Source organism: Maniola jurtina, chromosome 19 (genome assembly GCF_905333055.1).
Source record: "Maniola jurtina chromosome 19, ilManJurt1.1, whole genome shotgun sequence".
Taxonomy (NCBI): Eukaryota; Metazoa; Arthropoda; class Insecta; order Lepidoptera; family Nymphalidae; genus Maniola; species Maniola jurtina.
In genome coordinates, this window is record NC_060047.1 from 7335811 (window position 1) to 7354815 (window position 19005).

General features: G+C 36.5%; 1 protein-coding gene across 1 annotated transcript in view; it reads right to left on the reverse strand.

The window, feature by feature from the left end:
• LOC123874904 (probable ATP-dependent RNA helicase spindle-E) overlaps positions 1-10955 on the reverse strand; it is a 28148-nt gene extending 17193 nt beyond the window's left edge. The window contains exons 1-6 of the mRNA XM_045920460.1: positions 10590-10955; positions 9838-10059; positions 8271-8492; positions 7814-7889; positions 7074-7366; positions 6051-6265 (exon numbers count right to left, since the gene is read on the reverse strand). Of these exons, the coding sequence (XP_045776416.1) occupies positions 6051-6265; positions 7074-7366; positions 7814-7889; positions 8271-8492; positions 9838-10059; positions 10590-10802 (1241 nt within the window). The 5' untranslated portion in view covers positions 10803-10955. The remainder of the gene's footprint in view (positions 1-6050; positions 6266-7073; positions 7367-7813; positions 7890-8270; positions 8493-9837; positions 10060-10589) is intronic.
• Between the last annotated feature and the right edge of the window lie 8050 nt (positions 10956-19005).

The following is a 19005-nucleotide window of genomic DNA, read 5'->3' on the forward strand; positions in this document are numbered from 1 at the left end:
AAAAAGCAGAAAATGAGAAACTTCAAATTATAATTAAAAAAATGGAGCAGCAAATTTTGGATCTTCAGAAACAAATAAAGCTCTTATCTATTGGCGTCACTCAGAAAAGCAGGTATTATTTAAATATTTTTATCGAATTATTGGAATGTCCTCTCAAACCAACACAAAAAACATCAGGTTCAATGTGTAGAGGTTATCCGAGAGTTTTAATCTAAAAAAAACTAATGCCAAAATAAATAATTTAATTAGAGCGTGATTGCTATCACAACATCTAATTATCCAGTTCACAATACAAAAACCGAAAATATGCGATATCGCCCCGAATCTCGGAAGGAGACTAAACTAAAACCTTCGAAACACCCGTATTTATGCAAGTTCAATCTTGTTGACCTCCTAGCAACAGATTGTATGACATCGAATGAGCCAAATATCGATTTTATCAAACTACCTGCATTAGGTAAATTAATAATTTTATATTATTTTTGACAACTCAAATCAATATTTTAAAAATAACCTTACAGTTCGGCCGTCCTGAATTTAACACGTCCTCGTGTTTCTAATCAATCTTGTCATGTCAGTCGCGGGCTTCCTTGCCCTAAGTCAAATCGAAATCATGGGCTATCCTGCCCTCCGTCAAATCATTAAAACCTACCCTTGAACTGCCGAACTCTCAGTTTTAATATCAAGTCAACAATAAATCCAAACGACTAACTTCTCATTCGATGTATACAAAATCTGAACCACTCATTGCAAATTACTTTCCAATTCACAAAAGACTAAATTATTAAAAAAAAACTAAAAATTTTAATCACCAAATCAAACTCAATAAAAATTTTAATCAAATGTGGGTTGTTTACAAAAAGATACCAAAGCGAAATTAAGACAACGTGAGACACGTCCCGCTTCTGAATTATTGGCGTCACTCAGAAAAGCAGGTATTATTTAAATATTTTTATCGAATTATTGGAATGTCCTCTCAAACCAACACAAAAAACATCAGGTTCAATGTGTAGAGGTTATCCGAGAGTTTTAATCTAAAAAAAACTAATGCCAAAATAAATAATTTAATTAGAGCGTGATTGCTATCACAACATCTAATTATCCAGTTCACAATACAAAAACCGAAAATATGCGATATCGCCCCGAATCTCGGAAGGAGACTAAACTAAAACCTTCGAAACACCCGTATTTATGCAAGTTCAATCTTGTTGACCTCCTAGCAACAGATTGTATGACATCGAATGAGCCAAATATCGATTTTATCAAACTACCTGCATTAGGTAAATTAATAATTTTATATTATTTTTGACAACTCAAATCAATATTTTAAAAATAACCTTACATATCTAATAAGAATAACGACCCGATGGACACTACCGAAAACAAGGAAAGTTCTGATCCATCCGTTCAATATCATACGGACGAAGAAGAACTTGCGCAAGAAACAGAATGGATAAGAGTAAAGAGTAGGAAAAAGAGGAAACTAAGCACGTCACCCATTCTGTCGCAGAGTAGAGAATTCGAAACATCAAATACAGAAACGCGTAAAAATGAAAAGAAGAAAACTAAGAAAGTACCACTACCCCCACCTATAATGGTGTCCGGCGTGGAAAACTATCAAACCTTTTTTGACTTACTCTCTGGAAATCTTCCCGAAGCCTCATCAGATTTTACATTAAAAATGATGAACGCAAAGAATGTCAAAATAAACGCTAAAAATGAGGATGCCTACCGAAACTTGACAAAAGTTTTATCTCAAAATCAGTTTTTGTGGCATTCCTATGAGAATAAACAAGAAAGACCTATTCGTGTCATGGCTAAAAAATTGCCTGCCTCATGCCAGCCCAAAAGAATAATTGAAGACCTCCAAAGCAAAGGGTACAAAATAGAAAATGCAGTTAACAAACTAAGATGGCAGAATAAAGAACCGCTTAATATGTTTACTCTAACATTTAATAATGTAGAAGATATAAATAAAATTTACGACATCAAATACATCCTAGGGTGTAAAGTTGAAATTCATCCTATAAAAACATCAAAACTGGTACCACAGTGCAAAAAATGTCAAGCCTATGGCCACACGCAGAAATACTGCGCCAGGGAAGCTAGGTGTGTAAAATGTACTGGAAAACATTTGACACGAGACTGCTCCAAGCCAGCAGAAGAAAAACCAAAATGCTTACACTGCGGTGAAGCGCACCCCGCTAACTATCGAGGTTGTATGGTTGCCAAAGAAATGCAGATTCTAAAAAATAAGAAACTTAAAAAATCATCTACATCTTATCCTCAGAGTTCATCGAAACCTGAGAAATCTACTGATCCTCATGTAAATAAGACTAAGGAAGACACGAACAAAAGTGAACACCAAACTTATGCCCAAAAAGTTTCTAAAAATTTTCCAAGCACTCAACTGCCCCAAATAAAAGTGGAAAGCAAACTGGATGAAATTCTTAAATACATGTCCTCGTTCGACGAGCGATTGAAAAAACTTGAAGGTGGTGCTAATAAGGCTACCAATAAGCTGAAAAAATGAATAATATGCTTAAAATATTTGCATGGAACTCAAACGGACTACTACAACATCAACAAGAGCTACAAGTAGTCCTAGATACACAAAAGATTGATATCTGTCTAATATCTGAGACACATTTTACCAAGCAATCATTTATTAAATTTAACGGTTATAAAGTGTACCATGCCATACACCCAAATAACACAGCAAGAGGCGGCAGTGCCGTCATAATTAAAGAAAATTTGTTTCATTATCAAGAATACAAATTTGAGGAACAAGAAATTCAGGCAGTAACTGTAAAGGTCAAAACTACAAGATACGAATTTTCCATAGTAGCTATATATAGCCCTCCAAGGCATTCAATATCAAAAGAATATTATGTCAACTTCCTCGAGAAAATTGGAAATAGATTTATTATTGGAGGCGACTTTAATGCGAAAAATACTTATTGGGGTTCTAGATTGACTACTACAAAAGGTAGAGAACTCTTAAGTGCTATTAAAGATCAAAAATGCGATGTAATAAGTACAGGTAAGCCTACCTACTGGCCAACAGATGCGATGAAAATTCCAGACCTAATTGATTTCTTTATTTATAAAAACATATCATCAAAATACCTAGACATTGATGAAATGTTCGACATGAATTCAGACCATTCTCCTATCCTCTTAACGCTAAGTGATATAATCATATATAAAGAACCTTATCCTGTACTTGTAAACAAAAATACAGACTGGGACAGCTTCAAAATAGATCTGACTAATAATATTAACTTAAATGTGCCGCTTAAAAGCTCGGAACAACTAAACGAAGAAGTAAGAAAGTTTATGTTAGATATTCAGCTGGCTGCTTGGAATAATACACCAAAGCTTAGAAAAAAGCCCCAAGGACTGGTTGCTTATCCCAAAAATATCCTTGAACTCATCATTGAAAAGAGAAAACAGAGAAAAAAGTGGCATCATTCGAGATCTCCCCTTGATAAAAGGGTGTTGAATAACTTGACTAAGGCTCTAAAGAAACAAATAAAAAACTTTAAGAATTCGTCAACCTACAGTTATCTTCAAAGCCTTACAAGCGAACGGAGCACCGACTATTCACTTTGGAAAGCCACTAAGAACTTAAAAAGACCATGTTTGCATATTCCTCCAATCAAGGAAGAAAATGGAATGTGGGCAAGAAATAGTGAGCAAAAAGCTAAAAGATTTGCAGAATATCTAGAAAAAATATTTCAACCAAACGAAGGAGAACACACTGACTTTACTACAATTGAAACAAGTCAAGAAAACACTCCCATTAAACTGGTCACACCTAAAGAAATACTTAATATAATTAATAAATTGAACCTGAAAAAAGCTCCAGGATATGATCTAATTACTACAGAAATCTTGCGAAACCTTCCAAAAAAAGGAATCGTTAAATTAACGACGCTGATTAATGCAGCATTTAGAATGAAGCACGTCCCTGACTTGTGGAAAGTTGCAGAAGTAATTATGATCGCCAAACCAGGAAAACCACCAAATGAGGTTACATCATACAGACCAATTTCTCTGCTACCAATTATCTCAAAACTTTTTGAAAAGCTACTACTCAGCAGATTAAAACCTATATTAGATGAAAAAAATCTGATTCCCGACCATCAGTTCGGATTCAGGGAAAAGCACTCGACAATCGATCAAGTTCACAGAATAACGAATATAATTGAAAGAACACTAGAAGAAAAGAAAGTTTGTTCATCCGTATTTCTCGATGTAGCACAAGCCTTTGATAAAGTCTGGCATGAAGGTCTTGTTCACAAACTTAAAGTATTACTCCCTCAACCATTCGCAAACATACTTGAATCTTATATATCCGATAGAGTATTTAGAGTGAGGCAAGAGGAAGCCTACTCCAAACTCAAGGAGATCAAAGCTGGAGTACCTCAAGGAAGCGTTCTAGGACCTGTCCTGTATCTCCTGTATACCTGTGATCTTCCACAACCTGATCATAATACCATCGCTACTTTTGCCGATGACACTGCCATCATAGCTGTGGGTAATACTCACCAGGAGGCGGTGGGAAAAGTACAATCAGCATTAAATGAACTCCACAAATGGACGAAAAAATGGCGAATAAAATTGAACGATTCCAAGTCTACCCATATTGATTTTACGAATAAAAAACCGAACTATCACCCTATCTATATTGACCAACAAAAGATACCTTATGCTAATACGGCAAAATATCTTGGAATGACTCTTGACAGCAAGCTACGCTGGAAAGCTCATGTCAAGAAGAAAAAAGAAGACCTAGAGATAAGGTACAAAAAATTGTACTGGCTCATAGGTAGAAACTCTTCACTATCAACACAAAATAAGAAACTCTTGTATAAACAGGTCCTAATGCCAGTGTGGACTTATGGTATCCAGTTGTGGGGTTGTACCAGAAAAAGCAACATTCAAATAATACAGCGATTCCAAAATAAAGTACTCAGGGGTATCATCAATGCACCCTGGTACGTCAGAAATGAAGACATTCATCGCGATCTTCAAATGGACTTCGTGGACTCGGTTATTAGCAAACATGCTAAATCCCACGAACGCAGGCTCCATCAACATGTGAACGTCGAGGCTATCCAGCTCCTCGACAACACAGGCCTAAAACGTAGACTTAAAAGGACTAAGCCTTTTGAGCTAGTGTAGTTATAGTGTTAGTGCAGTGTAAAGAACACAAGAAAGAACAAAGTGAAAATTTAGTGCTAGTGCAATATAATGAACACAAGAACAAAGTGTCATAAATAATAACTAACGATAAACTAAGAAATATGTCAATGGACGGACTCTTAGATATAAGTACTTTTATAAGTTTAGGTTAACATAATATTACTTATTAGCTTTACTCGTAGGCTAGATTGTAATCTTAATAAAGTACTGCTGTCAGTACTTTATGGTCATAAAAAAAAAAAAAAAAAAAAAAAATTTTCAAAGTAATACATATAGCTATATTATGGGGTATCATATGAAAGGGCCTCTTATCTGAACATTCTAAAACAGACTTTTATTTATTTTTATTCAAACCAGTTTTTTGATTTATCGTTCAAAATGTCGAAAAATACCCAAGTATGGAACCCTCGGTGCGCGAGTCAGACTCGCACTCGGTCGGTTTTTTTCCTTTTTAGGTACTTGAACCCTATAAATGCGTGAGGTGCCTGTTCTGAAACGCCCGATACAAAATATGATTCTGCATCTATCTCACATGTAACAGATGTATCGCCTCTATTATAACAGTATTCATCTAATTTATAGTTATACACGTTTTTTACTGCTTTTTTCGCTTTAGCCTTGAAGACGAGAGATTGCGAAAAGCGATTGTATTGTAAGAAATAGGTTAGTTAAATATGTAGGTTAGTTCATTAGACAAAGGAGACAAAAAAAAAATAGTGATTTTGGCTCTATAGCTTCCTCCGATTAAATAATAATAATGAACAGAAATAGTCCAGTCACAGTTTATTATAAGTATAAGTATAGATTTGAAGTTGATAGAGGCATAAAGTTAAACTTACCTCAAGTTGGTATCCATGAGACATGCATAGAGCTCCTCAATTTCATATATCCCTGGTAGGAATATGAGGACAGAAGGCAGATCTGCTTCAGATCTAACTTCATACTCTTCTTTTTTGTCAATTTTCTCAAAAGCATCGATCAGATTTATAACAAGGTGGTGCATTTCTGGTAAAATTGCTGCTTCGTTTGCCTTTGGTATTACTTTGTCAATCATCTGGGGGAAATCAAGTCATTTGAAGAAATCTCATAGCCATCTCTTCGATATACTTACAAGTGGTATGAGTGTGTAATTCGTTGTCACTAAAACACTGAACTGCGGGTCGTAAAACGAGGAAGTGGAGACAGGCGCGGCTGTGCCGTCATAAAAATGGCTGCCGACCATTGTAAATCTACAAATCCATACTTCCATACTAATATTATAAATGCGAAAGTGTGTCTGTCTGTCCGTCTACTAGCTTTTCACGGCCCAACAGTTTAATCAATTTTGATGAAATTTGGTACAGAGTAAGCTTACATTACGGGGAAAGACAAAGGCTAAGGCCCATACGGTTAATTGATTTATATGAAGGTTGGTACATAGGTAGCTTGCGTCCCAGAAATTGACATAGGTAACTTTTTATCCTGGAAAAGCAAAGAGTGCTCACGGGATTTCAAAAACTTAAATCCACGCGGATGATATCGCGGGCATCATCTAGTGTTCTATAATCGCTTCCTTGAGACATTTGTTGTGGGCTCTTCTCAGACTTGGGCGCGTTTGGAACCCTCGTAGCTTTAGTTTTCAGTTACGTAATTAATTATCACCACTATATCGTACAAATTTAACAATTTCGACCATCAAAAAGAGTATAATTGTACTTACTTTAAATAAATGATTTTGACTTTGACTTTGTTATTGTAGTGATTACAAAAATACCCTTACCAACTAACCAATCAATGACTTTATATTTTATATATTCTATTTTAGTTTGTCTCTACAGTATTGGAGTTTTATCTTTAAATGAAAAAATATTATTAATATTTACCTGACCAAATTGTTTCAATGCATCCAAATAGAATGTCTTCACAGTGAATGTTGGTTCATTAACTGTAATTCTTAGAAATGATGCCTGCTGTCTCGTGTCCGCCATTGGAATCAAAAAGTAGTCGGCGAAGGTCTCACAGTTGAACGTAGCCGACATCAGAATAACTCTGACCAAGGGTGATACTGTGTACAGGAATTTCTTGACAACAAGCATTAAGAAGTCCATTTCTTGTCCACGCTCATGAACTTCGTCGAGTATTATGTGCGTGTATTCATTCATATTTTTTGCACTCACTGAAATAAGAAATTCTTTAAATGTCACTCTGTGATCATAGTGTGACTCAGCTAGGCATGAGTGTGACTAACTGTCTGGACAAAGTGAGATGTATGATACTTTGTAGATATTATTAACTAGCTGACGACCGCGACTTCGTCCTCGTGGATTTAGGTTTTTCGAAATCCCGTAGGAACTCTTTGATTTTCCGGGATAAAAAATAGGCTAATCCAGGATATTATCTATCTCCATTCTGAATTTCAGCCAAATCCGTGCAGTGGTTTTTGCGTGAAGGAGTAACAAACATACACACACACACACACACACACAAATATACACAAACTTTCGTCTTTATAATATTGAAGTGTGAAGTGTGATGTGAAGTGTGATAGTGTGATTTTACAAATTTTACACTGCAAGGGTTAGTGAAATGGAAAGGTAAAGCGTAGAAGATGGAACAGAATTACCTAGCTTTTGTAACAACACTCCTGTGGTCACATAATGAATCCTTGTGTCACTCGATGTCTTATTCTCAAGTCCAATCTAAAAACATACAAGCAAATAAATTACAAGTGTACATTAAAAAATTATAACACCCCCGACAAGTGAAGGTTACAGTAACTAGAAAAGAGCTGATAACTTTCAAACGGCTAAACCGATTTTCTTGGATTATAGCTAAGAATACTCTCGATCAAGCCACCTTACAAACAAAAAAAAAACTAAATTAAAATCGGTTCATTAGTTTAGGAGCTACGATGCCACAGACAGATACACAGATACACACATCTTTATAACACCCCTTTTTTTGGGTCGAGGGTTAAAAAGAAAGAAGAAGAAGCCATATTATATATAACGTAGCAACACAAAGGTATTTTCATGATGATCATGACTAATATAATTCCTTTAAAAAAAAATTATCCACACCTGATATCCCACAAGTCCACCGACGTCCCATCCCCTTTCCTGTGCAACTCGCCTTGCAATAGATATAGCTGCTATTTTCCTAGGCTGTGTGACAACAATCTTACATGGCTTTCTGCTGTTGTATGCGTCATCTAGAATCCACTGAGGTACTTGAGTTGTCTTCCCACAGCCTGTAGGCCCTTCAATTATAACCACTGGGAAAGCCTTGATTCTATTCAATATCTGTAAATAGATAGTAAGATAAGGCAGGGTTTATCCATCATATTTTGTCAACCTATTTATTTAATTTTTGAACTCTGCTATCCTCCCAAGAATAATTTCTTTCACATTTGTGTATGTTGGCTTTAGTGTGGTGGTGGTAATTACAAGGCTTATTACAATTTACTCGGGATTGAGTTATGTTAATTCTTAACGTTTCATTCCTAACATTATTTCTACTGTTAGTATTTAAGAGATAAAATTATCGATATTCATTTATTTCACTTGTTTGCTACTTCATAGTACATTTTTGCCATTTTATTCTTTTTTATTCTCGACTATGTAGTAAAGTTTGTACTTGCATTTAAAATTAGGTGCCTATATAAATGCACGCCATTGCATGGCAAATGTGGTGATACTAAGATGAATAATTGTAACCTCTTTGTTAACCTGCATATAGAGCAAATAAATAATTGAAATTGAAATGGATGCTGCTGCCAGGAATGGCTGAGAGAAATTGAAGTTATCCCGAAAATGGTGTTTGTTATAGGAAAAAAGAGACAAAAAAAGAAGAAAGGGGAAGGAAATTAAACATCTACAACTGTAAATTAAAAATTTATAACACCCCTGACAAGTAAAGGTTACAGTAACTAGAAAAGAGTTGATAACTAACAAACGGCTGAACAAATTTTCTTGGATTATAGCTAAGAACACTCTCGATCAAGCCACCTTTCAAACAAAAAAAAACTAAATTAAAATCGGTTCATTCATTTAGGAGCTATGATGCCACAGACAGATACACAGGTCAGGGGTTAAAAACAAAATGTTTTGAAAATGTCATTTTTGTTGTTCCATAGGAACACATTTTAGACGTGTCTATCTCTTCGATAATTTTGAATGTGGAGGAGTTAGTAAATATTTGCGAGAAATAAGAACATTCCAGCTGTGCTAGAACCTTGACGCACAGAAATAGCAAAAGACCTGAGTATGACCACTTATTCTTTGAAGGATAGGTAGGTCACTTGAAAAGCTGTAGGCAACCTTTGCAGATACTCTAGTTGCATCCTACATTGCAGCAAGCTCCTCGGTGCAGTGGCCACCAGCACCAAATGGGCCAATAGTACCTATTGTAGTTTAAGAATAAATGCATTAATTGAAAGGTCACATCACACCCATCATGGTACAATGGCCTCAAATTCAGAAATTTCTGAAATGCATTCATAAATCCTGCCAGTTTCAAAATTTTTAATATATCTAGGTATTAAGAAAAGTTGTTTTCTAAGCAAGTACCAAAAATAATAGTAATAGTAATTATTGTAATAAATCAAGTGGACATTGGAACAGGTGAATTCTAAGAGGGATTTCTTACTTCATCACGATAAGCGTTAATTGCAAGGTTTTTAGTATCTTCCTTCATCTGAAAGGAGTATCTGCTGTACACCTCATTCATTGCTTCTTCTGTCAACTTCTCTTCATTTTGTATATTCTGTGCTGAGGAACCCCATGTTGTCAAATGTTCCAAGGAATCTAAACATCCGGAGTTCAATCTTCCAGACTCGAAACACTCATAGTTTGGCCGTTCCCTATCATTCTAGAATATACCAGAAAAATATGTATAAAATAATTATGTAAAAAATAATTGGCTGGATGGTTAAGGAAAAGGTAACAGACAGACACCCTTTTGCATTTATAATCTTAAGTAGGAAGTTATGCATTGCATAAAAATACTTATTTGTTAAAATGTCAATTTTTGTGGAAGATTAACCAATCTATTAAGAGTTAAGTTGATTAATATCTAAAAGTTGTACTGAATTAAGTACCTAAGTACTTAATTAAAGGCGGATTGTAATCATTTTTGTATTTTAGATGATTTAGTTTTCATTTTTTTTTGTAGGTATATTACATGTACATCAAGCACACTTAATTACTTTATCAACTAAGAAACTAAAAACGCAATTTTTACATAATTTTTGCGATTTTTCATAGCCACCTTAACTGCCAAGGCTATCCTGGAAGCACGGGATTGTTTGTTTTTAATCCCGAATTCAAGTTATCTCGACCGATGAGATGTTTATGAAAAACAACGGTCACCATTAAAAAGTAGGCATATATTATACTTACCCTAAGATAAATTGCGGTTTCCCGTGCCTTAATTTCATGCGCATAATCGGTGCCGCTTACCAAAACCGATTGGCGATGTTCTTGGCGTCTATCTAACGCGTTTATAGGATCATCATTTGTAATTCTTTGTCCACCAGTGAGTGGACCCCGAAGTTTACGTACTCGGACAGAAGGTGCGTCAGGATTATTAAAGAATGCACGTATGTCGTCCATTATTTTGGCGTATTATGGAACAAGCGGCATTGAAATACAAACAGAAAAGATCTTTTCGACGTTCAACTATTCAAACAACTATAAAAAATTGGACAGGCGCCAGGCAAAGCAAATGCACATACACCACATGCACAATCAAAACCACAGATTACTATTAATTAATACTAGATCAAAGATCAAACTCACAGACCAAAGAGACTAGGCATGGGCAAAAAATATCGATATATAAAAATATCGATATGTTTCCATATAATTATCGATATATATCGTCGATATTAATATGATCGCGATCTATCGATATTCGATATTTATTTTAGAGTATCGAATTCGTATGTCAATCATGAACAATTCGATCATTTGACCGAGTTCGCATTGATTGCAATCATTCGTTTTGCACGATCCGGTTCAACCAATCGCCAAGCTCAGACTAAGTATTCGCCAAGATCGAAACTAAAAAATACAGATCACAGATAAGGTACGGATTATTGAATAATAATTTATTCCTTGCTGTCATTTAGCTCTTTTTTTTTTTTTTATTCACTATAGGCAAGCGCTTGACCACAATCACACCTGATGGAAAGTGATGATGTGGTCTAAGATGTGACGCGTTTACCTAGAAGGTGCCTATTCACTCTTGTTTTAAAGATACCCGGATTGTAATTGGTAGGAAACACAGATCGGGGAAGAGTATTCCAAACCTTAGCCATGCGTATGAGGAATGAAGACGCAAAACGTTTCGTGCGTGTAGATGGAATGTCGACGACATAAGGATGGAAACTCGCCCGACGTCTTGCGGTTCGGTGGTAAAATGGTGAAGGGGGGACAAGATCGAAAAGTTCCTGTGCACACTGTACAGGTGTTTTACGTACAGATATTTGATGTATATATAGCGCCGTGTTCTCTACCAGGGTAGTAATAAAAACAAAAGAAATGAACACTAAAAAAATATATATTATAATTCACAATTTTAAGTTACAATTTGTAAACGTCAACATGATACAACGGGCTAGAGGCAACTAACCAAACTTGCTACGGCTCACACGGCGTAGCTCGAAAATGCCTATTTACTAGTGCCTCTACATCACACCACCCCAAATTTTTATCTTAATAAAAATTAAACAAATACAAATTTCCGCAACCTTAATTTTATTTCACAATATTCGTTCTTCATTTTTCGACAACCCTAGCAATGTTTCCGATCCGCTTACCCAACAAATCATAATTTAAACACGTCACCCAATTACAGTGTTCCTTTGATTCGATGCATGGTACATCTCTTAACACATTATACTTGAGATGAGGTCACTAGAACTTGAGCGGGTGGCGACGGGGTCGCTGTGGCAAGTCCACTTACAATTGTTGCTATGCCCGCGCCATCCAGCCTACGTAGCACTCAACACTTCGAATGTTGGTTACATTACATTTTACATTTACACACTATCCAATAAACTATAACAATCGTCAACCACTCTAACACTCTCAATAATAAGGTTTAGTTATGACTTCTAATAAAAAATAATACATCAATAAAATAAAAAATAATATATGCGGATCGGGGCCATTTTACAATACTTATTTCGTAATACTTATTGCTTAATTGCTAGTTGCTACTCGAATTATTCTACTGATACCTAACGGGCGTTTTGCTGACTCTCCCACTCCGAGTAGTACGGATTGTATGAGTCGGCAAAACATCATCGTCACTAAATCTACATTTTTTCTTACATGTCGTTTCATCCGGCGTCTGTCGTGGATTTTTGATATCCAGGACAAAAGCCGGTTTTAACCTGTCAATTGAAATAAGTGCTTGTCTATTGGGTAACTGTACTAAGTATGCTTTTTCCAACCGCTTTATGACGTCATAGGGACCGTCATACGGTGGTTGTAGACACTTACGCATTACATCGTTTCTAACAAAAACTTTTTTACAGTCTTTTAAGGCAGGGTGTACAAAAATAGTCCGAGAGTCTCTGTGTGTCTCGGGTTTCGGTCTTAAATTACTAATTACCTGTTTCAACTGCTTTAGGTACTCCTCACCGTCCGTTATCTTACTATCCGATGGTTCGAAAAATTCTCCAGGGAGCCTCAGAGTTCGCCCAAAGGTTAATTCCGCGGCACTTACCCCTGTGTCACTGCGTGGTGCTGCACGTAGTCCCATCATAATGGTGTGCATTTCTTCAACCCACGATCTATTGTCCTTTAATCTCGCCATTAAGGCGGCCTTAAAACTACGATGCCATCGTTCGATCATGCCATTACTTTGTGGATGGTACGGTGTCGTCCTAAACTTATGAACCCCTAAATATTTCATTAACTGTCTAAAGAGACTGCTTTCAAATTGCTTTCCTTGATCTGAACTCAAATTAATAAAACACCCATGTCTAGTAATCCATCCTTCATACACGAGTTTGGCTACTGTCTTCGCACAAATATCTTTAATTGGAAATGCTTCCGGCCAACCTGTTTCCCTATCAATCATTGTAAGACAATACCTGTAGCCTTCCTCTGAAATAGTGAATGGACCTGTAATGTCAATGTGTAAATGACACATTCTATCTACTTTTGCAAATTGTCCTAAAGGTGACATAGTGTGTCTGTGAACCTTTGCTTTTTGACACTCTATGCACGACCTAGCCCAAATACCTATATCTTTATTCATCCCAGGCCAAAAATAATTATTAGTTACCATTTTCCTTGTTGTTCTAATGCCTGGATGGCTGAGGTTATGTATTGTTTCGTATGCGATACGCCTAAACTGTTTTGGTAAGTAAGGCCTAGCCTTATCGCCTCGCAAGTTACAAACAATCGGTTTATTTACACTCGGCAAGTCAATTTTTATTAGTCTCGTATTACCGTTTTTTGTTCCTAGCAATTCTGTGAGCTCTTTGTCGTTGGCTTGCGCAATAGCCACTTCTGTGAAGTCAAGTACAGACGGGCACGAAATTGTTTCAACGCGCGATAACGCGTCCGCGGGCGCATTCTCTTCGCCTTTTGTATAGCGTATAACCGTCGTGAACTCACTAATAAATAATAACTGACGGGTCCTTCGCGGCGTTTCTTTACTACTACTTAGCTTTTTAAACGCAAACGTTAACGGCTTATGATCTTGTTACGGGTTCCAATGATGTTCAATGATGCTACACAGACGTTTTATCTAATTTATTGCACACAACAAACACTTAGGCTAAATCTTATCCTAGGTTTTAGGCGCCAGGAGAGTTTTTCTATCTTATGCTGGAACTCTGCCAAAACCAGACCTCGGCTAGCTGTATTCAGGGTTTGTAAATAACAGGCTCCAAGAAGGGCATTCCCGTTAGGCTACGACAATCGAGAAATCAACATTTTAAAAAGAACACCATAAAAGCTAAAGTTAGGCCCCCTACTATTAATAACTATGCAACTCACCCCTTCTATAATTCGATCCAGAACACATTATTTGCTAATCGCAAATTAATAAAGATTTCTATTACTTAAAATATCCGAAACTATGGCACATAACTAACACATCACATGAGCATTGCCTCCGGTCGGTACACAAAACGTCATCTCGCATTTGACAGCTGATCGGTAATATCGTAATGACCGACCGTGACCTTCAACTTCACTATTATAAAGAATCTATTACAAAATACTAATTAGAGCCTAGATGATTTCGTCAGGATTCGAACTCGGGTATTGCGGTATACATTTTATTCTCAGGAAGTATGAAATCTTCCTAATCCATTATATTCCCCCAACCTAAGAAGAAAAAAAAATATGATCCTATGAGGATATATTTTATTTTCTTTATGCATCATCACGCCATGATGCCTTTAAATCTTTGGCATGCCAAACACCAATAGATTTGCCATGAGCGTTGTTCAAGTGAAAAACGTTATCCGATATTTTCTCTACTATTATTGCTTTCTCAAATTTCGGTGCTAATTTTGCCATAAACTTTGTACCTGCTTTAGACAAAAATTTAGTTCTTTTCCAAACCACATCGCCCACTTTAAAGTTTGCTATTTGCCGTTTTGTGTTATACAACCTGATACTTTTGTCGTGTGCCGATTTTAGCTTCAGTTGTACTTCTTTGTACAACTCAGATCGAGCCTTTAAGTTTGATAAATATCCCTCTGTATCAATAAGAAGTGGTTGGTCATTAGTAAATGATTGTATGCAATCTGATTTATTGGTAAGATTTGCTGGAAAGGATGTTTCTCGGCCAAAAAATAAAAATGATGGGGTATATCCTGTAGTTTCATGCACCGATGTCCGAATAGCATGAGCAAATTCCTGTAAATGTATGTCCCATTCATTATGCTTTTTAGAATTTATATAGGAAGCTATCATGGTACCAATAACTCTATTAACGCGCTCAGTGGGATTGCTTTGAGGGTGGTAGTTTGGGGTGTACCAAATTTGACTATCATACTTCTTAGCAAGTTCTCTAAATAAGTGTGAATCAAATTGCTTTCCGTTATCACAGATTATGGCCATAACTTTTCCAAAAAGCAGAAACTGCTTCTCTAAAATTTCACAAATTTTGTTGGCTTTACCTGATCTCAAGGGAAATAATAATGTCAACTTACTAAATAAGCAGGTTATTACTAATAGCATTGTATTACAATTTTTACTTTTAGGGAAAGGCCCCATTAAATCCAAAGATATTACCTGCCATGGGCCGGTAACTGTTCTGTGTTGGCCCATATGACCTAATGGTAATTTTGTGAAACTTTGACTTTTGCACAAGTATCACATTTCCCTATATATTGCCTGACTTCCCGTAGCATATCCGGCCAAAAGTAAAATTGTTTAATTCGAAATAATGTTTTCCGTATGCCTAAATGACCCGCTGTGACATCATCATGACAGTATTTTAAGACATCAGCACGCAGAGATTTCGGGATAACCAATTTCCAATCATTAACTTTGTCCGGATATTGTTTTAAACAAATTTTCTTATATAGTAAACCCTCTCTAACCTGCCAGTCATGACTAATATTCTGCCCACTTTCTATTCTAGCTACCATGCTTTTATACCATTCATCTTTATGCTTATCCAAAATCTGTATGTTACTTCGATCTGAATCTATAAGTGCATTAATTGACCTAGATAAGGCATCTGGCACTACATTGCTCCTGCCCGGTCTGTGAATTATATCGAAACTAAATTGCTGTAGCTTCATAGCCCATCGCCCTAATCTACCGTGCGGATCCTTCATCTTATGTAACGTTTTAAGTGCACTGTGATCGGTAACTACGGTGAAGTGTGTGCCATCTATATACGGTCTAAATTTCTCTATAGCGTAGAGGATGCTTAAAAGTTCCCGTTCCGAAGTTGAGTACCATTGTTCGCGATTATTTAATTTTCTACTTAAATAAGATATAGGTTGATCGACATTATTAATTTTCTGACATAACACGGCGCCTATTCCCTTACTTGAGGCATCACACTGTATTATGAAGGGTTTGGTGAAATCTGGACAAGAAATGACCGGTGCTGAAGTAAGTAATGTTTTCAGATTTAAAAATGCCTTGTCCGCTTCTTCAGTCCAGACAAACTTTTTAGTCCTTTTACCTTTTGTCAAATCATGAAGTGGGGCCGCTATTAGAGAGAAATTTCTAACAAACCTTCGGTACCAACTAGCAATTCCAATAAATCTCTTCAATTCGGTGATGTTTTTGGGTCTTGGGAAGTTCATGATTGCCGAAACTTTATCAGGATCTGTACGCAGTCCGTCTTTGTCTACTATGTAGCCTAAAAAGCGTAAACTAGGTCGTGCAAAATTACATTTATCAATATTTATTGTAAGACCAGCCTCCTTAAGGATGTTCGTTACACGCTTTAAAATTTCTAAGTGTTCATCAAAGCTTTCCGAGCAAATAACAATGTCATCTAGGTAAGTCCAAACTTTACCTTCTAGAGCATGAAATAAAATATCCATTAATCTCTGTTGAGATTGTGATGCGTTTACTAAGCCAAAAGGCATAACTTTAAAATGAAAGAGACCCCTGCCCGGTATAGCAAATGCTGTTTTTTCTTTACTAGATTCCTCGAGTTCAATTTGCCAAAAGGCTGATTTTAAGTCAATTGTACTTAGAAATTTCGCATTTCTCAAATTATCTACAATGCAGGAGACTCTTGGTAGCGGATAAGTATCTCTTTTCGTAATTTTATTGAGCTGTCTGCTATCTAGGCAAAGCCTATTAGTACCATTAGCTTTTTTTACTACAACGATAGGAGAGCACCAGGGACTATGGGAAGGTTCAACTACGTCTTTTTCTAACATCTCATCCAATTCGCGTTCAATTTCTTTCCTAATGGCTGGAGAAAAGTTATACTGTTTTTGATATATTGGTTTACTGTCCCCTGTATCTATAGAATGCTTGAGGATTTTAGTTCTACCTAAACCTACACCTACGCATTTCCTTATTTCATCTATAATGTCTAAAAGTTTTTGTTGTTGGACTTCGTCTAATTCTTCTTTGCTTACTAGAGCTGCCGTTTTGTCTTCAATGGAACTAACTACTGGTATTCCTTCTGATGCTTCTACTTTAAACCTAAATGAGATTTCAAATATGTCAAAAAAGTCTTTACCCAAGATCAATTGTTGAGACAAATCAGGCATGAGCAGCATGGAGACATAGTGAAACTGATTATTGAACACGACTGGCACATCAAAACCTTCATTTATACAATGACTAGCACCATCTGCCGTAGCGATACGCATAGATTTTATTTTATGTGACTTCACCCCAAGCCGTTTCAAAGTATCCCCAAATTCTCTATTCACTACTGTACAAGTAGCCCCAGAATCTAATAACCCATTGCAAATATAATTAAGAATATTTAGCCGTATATATGGCCTGTTATCATTTTCCTTTTTTAATGTCAACTGGGATACTGATTTCTTAGACATGAAGGTGTGAATAAAATCTAACCAGTCCTGCCACTCTTCATTATCACCTTTAGCGGAAAGGTTCAGTTGGCAGGTTTCCGACCTTCCCCACTGGCGTTTCCCTTACATGTGCAATCTTTTAAGGTTATACCAAAACGGCCGCAGCGGTAGCAAAATAACCTTTGTTTCGGTACAGAACATGACCGGAATAAATGACCAGTCTCACGACAATTCCAGCATCTCATATTACTGCTAGGTTTATTATCTGTACTTTTTATGAGACTTACCTCTTTTTTGTCTATGACCGTTTCTGTACTTGACTTGTAAGCTAAGTCTGGTTCTAATGCGTTAACTACCGATTTCGGTTCCTGAAATTTGTCACAATTGATCTTGGTTCTTTCGATAATCCGCATGACATTTACCAGATCGGAAATTGAGGTAAAAGTATCCCGACATACCGCCCTTTGATAATACGGCTGCAGATTTTTAACTATAATCATTAATTTCTCAGTTTCCGAAATTTTATTAGGAAGTCTATTGAACATATTCTGCATTACCGCAATGAATATCAGTACTGGCTCATTCTTTCCTTGAGTTCTCGCTTTTGCCTCAGTTAGTAATTCTTCCTGATAGTAGGGCGACTGGAAAGTACGCTTTAATAACAAAACTAATTCGTTCCAGTCCCTCACAAATTCTCTATTCGCACGAAACCATATTAACGCGTCCCCTTTAAAAAAATCGATTGCATGCTGCCATAAATCATCATGTGTCGCATGCCTGGCATCCTTTAGTTCCTGTACTCTTTCAATGAAGGCGTTGACGCTAAATTTGCTGTCACCAGAAAAATGAACACCCCACTGGCTTATCGGTACTAACTTATGCTTACGCACAGGTTGAATTTCATCAACTGGAAGCATGTCTTGCATAACGTTCGAGTTAGCGCCTGCCTTTTCTTCGGAAGTCTGCTCATCTATAAGGTTTAAAATTTTCTTACTATCCTCACCTATAGAATTATGCAAGGCCGCTCTCATTTCCGGAGTTATTTCTTCCCCATCTTGCATGTCATCCTTGCCTTCTAGTTCCTCTAATAATATGGATGTTTTATCTAAGAGCGCGTTACGTCTAGCTTTCTCAATTTCATCCAAAGGTATAGCCAAGTTTAATCTATTTACTACATGAAATAAACGTGAAACTAACCGCTTATAAAGCTGCTTATCTGGCTTTTCTTGTATCTCGGATAGATAGCACGTAATAGTGCTAATCTTTTTAGAGCATGTATCTAATTCCGCACTAGGACTATTTACAGATTGCGGAGGTGATTT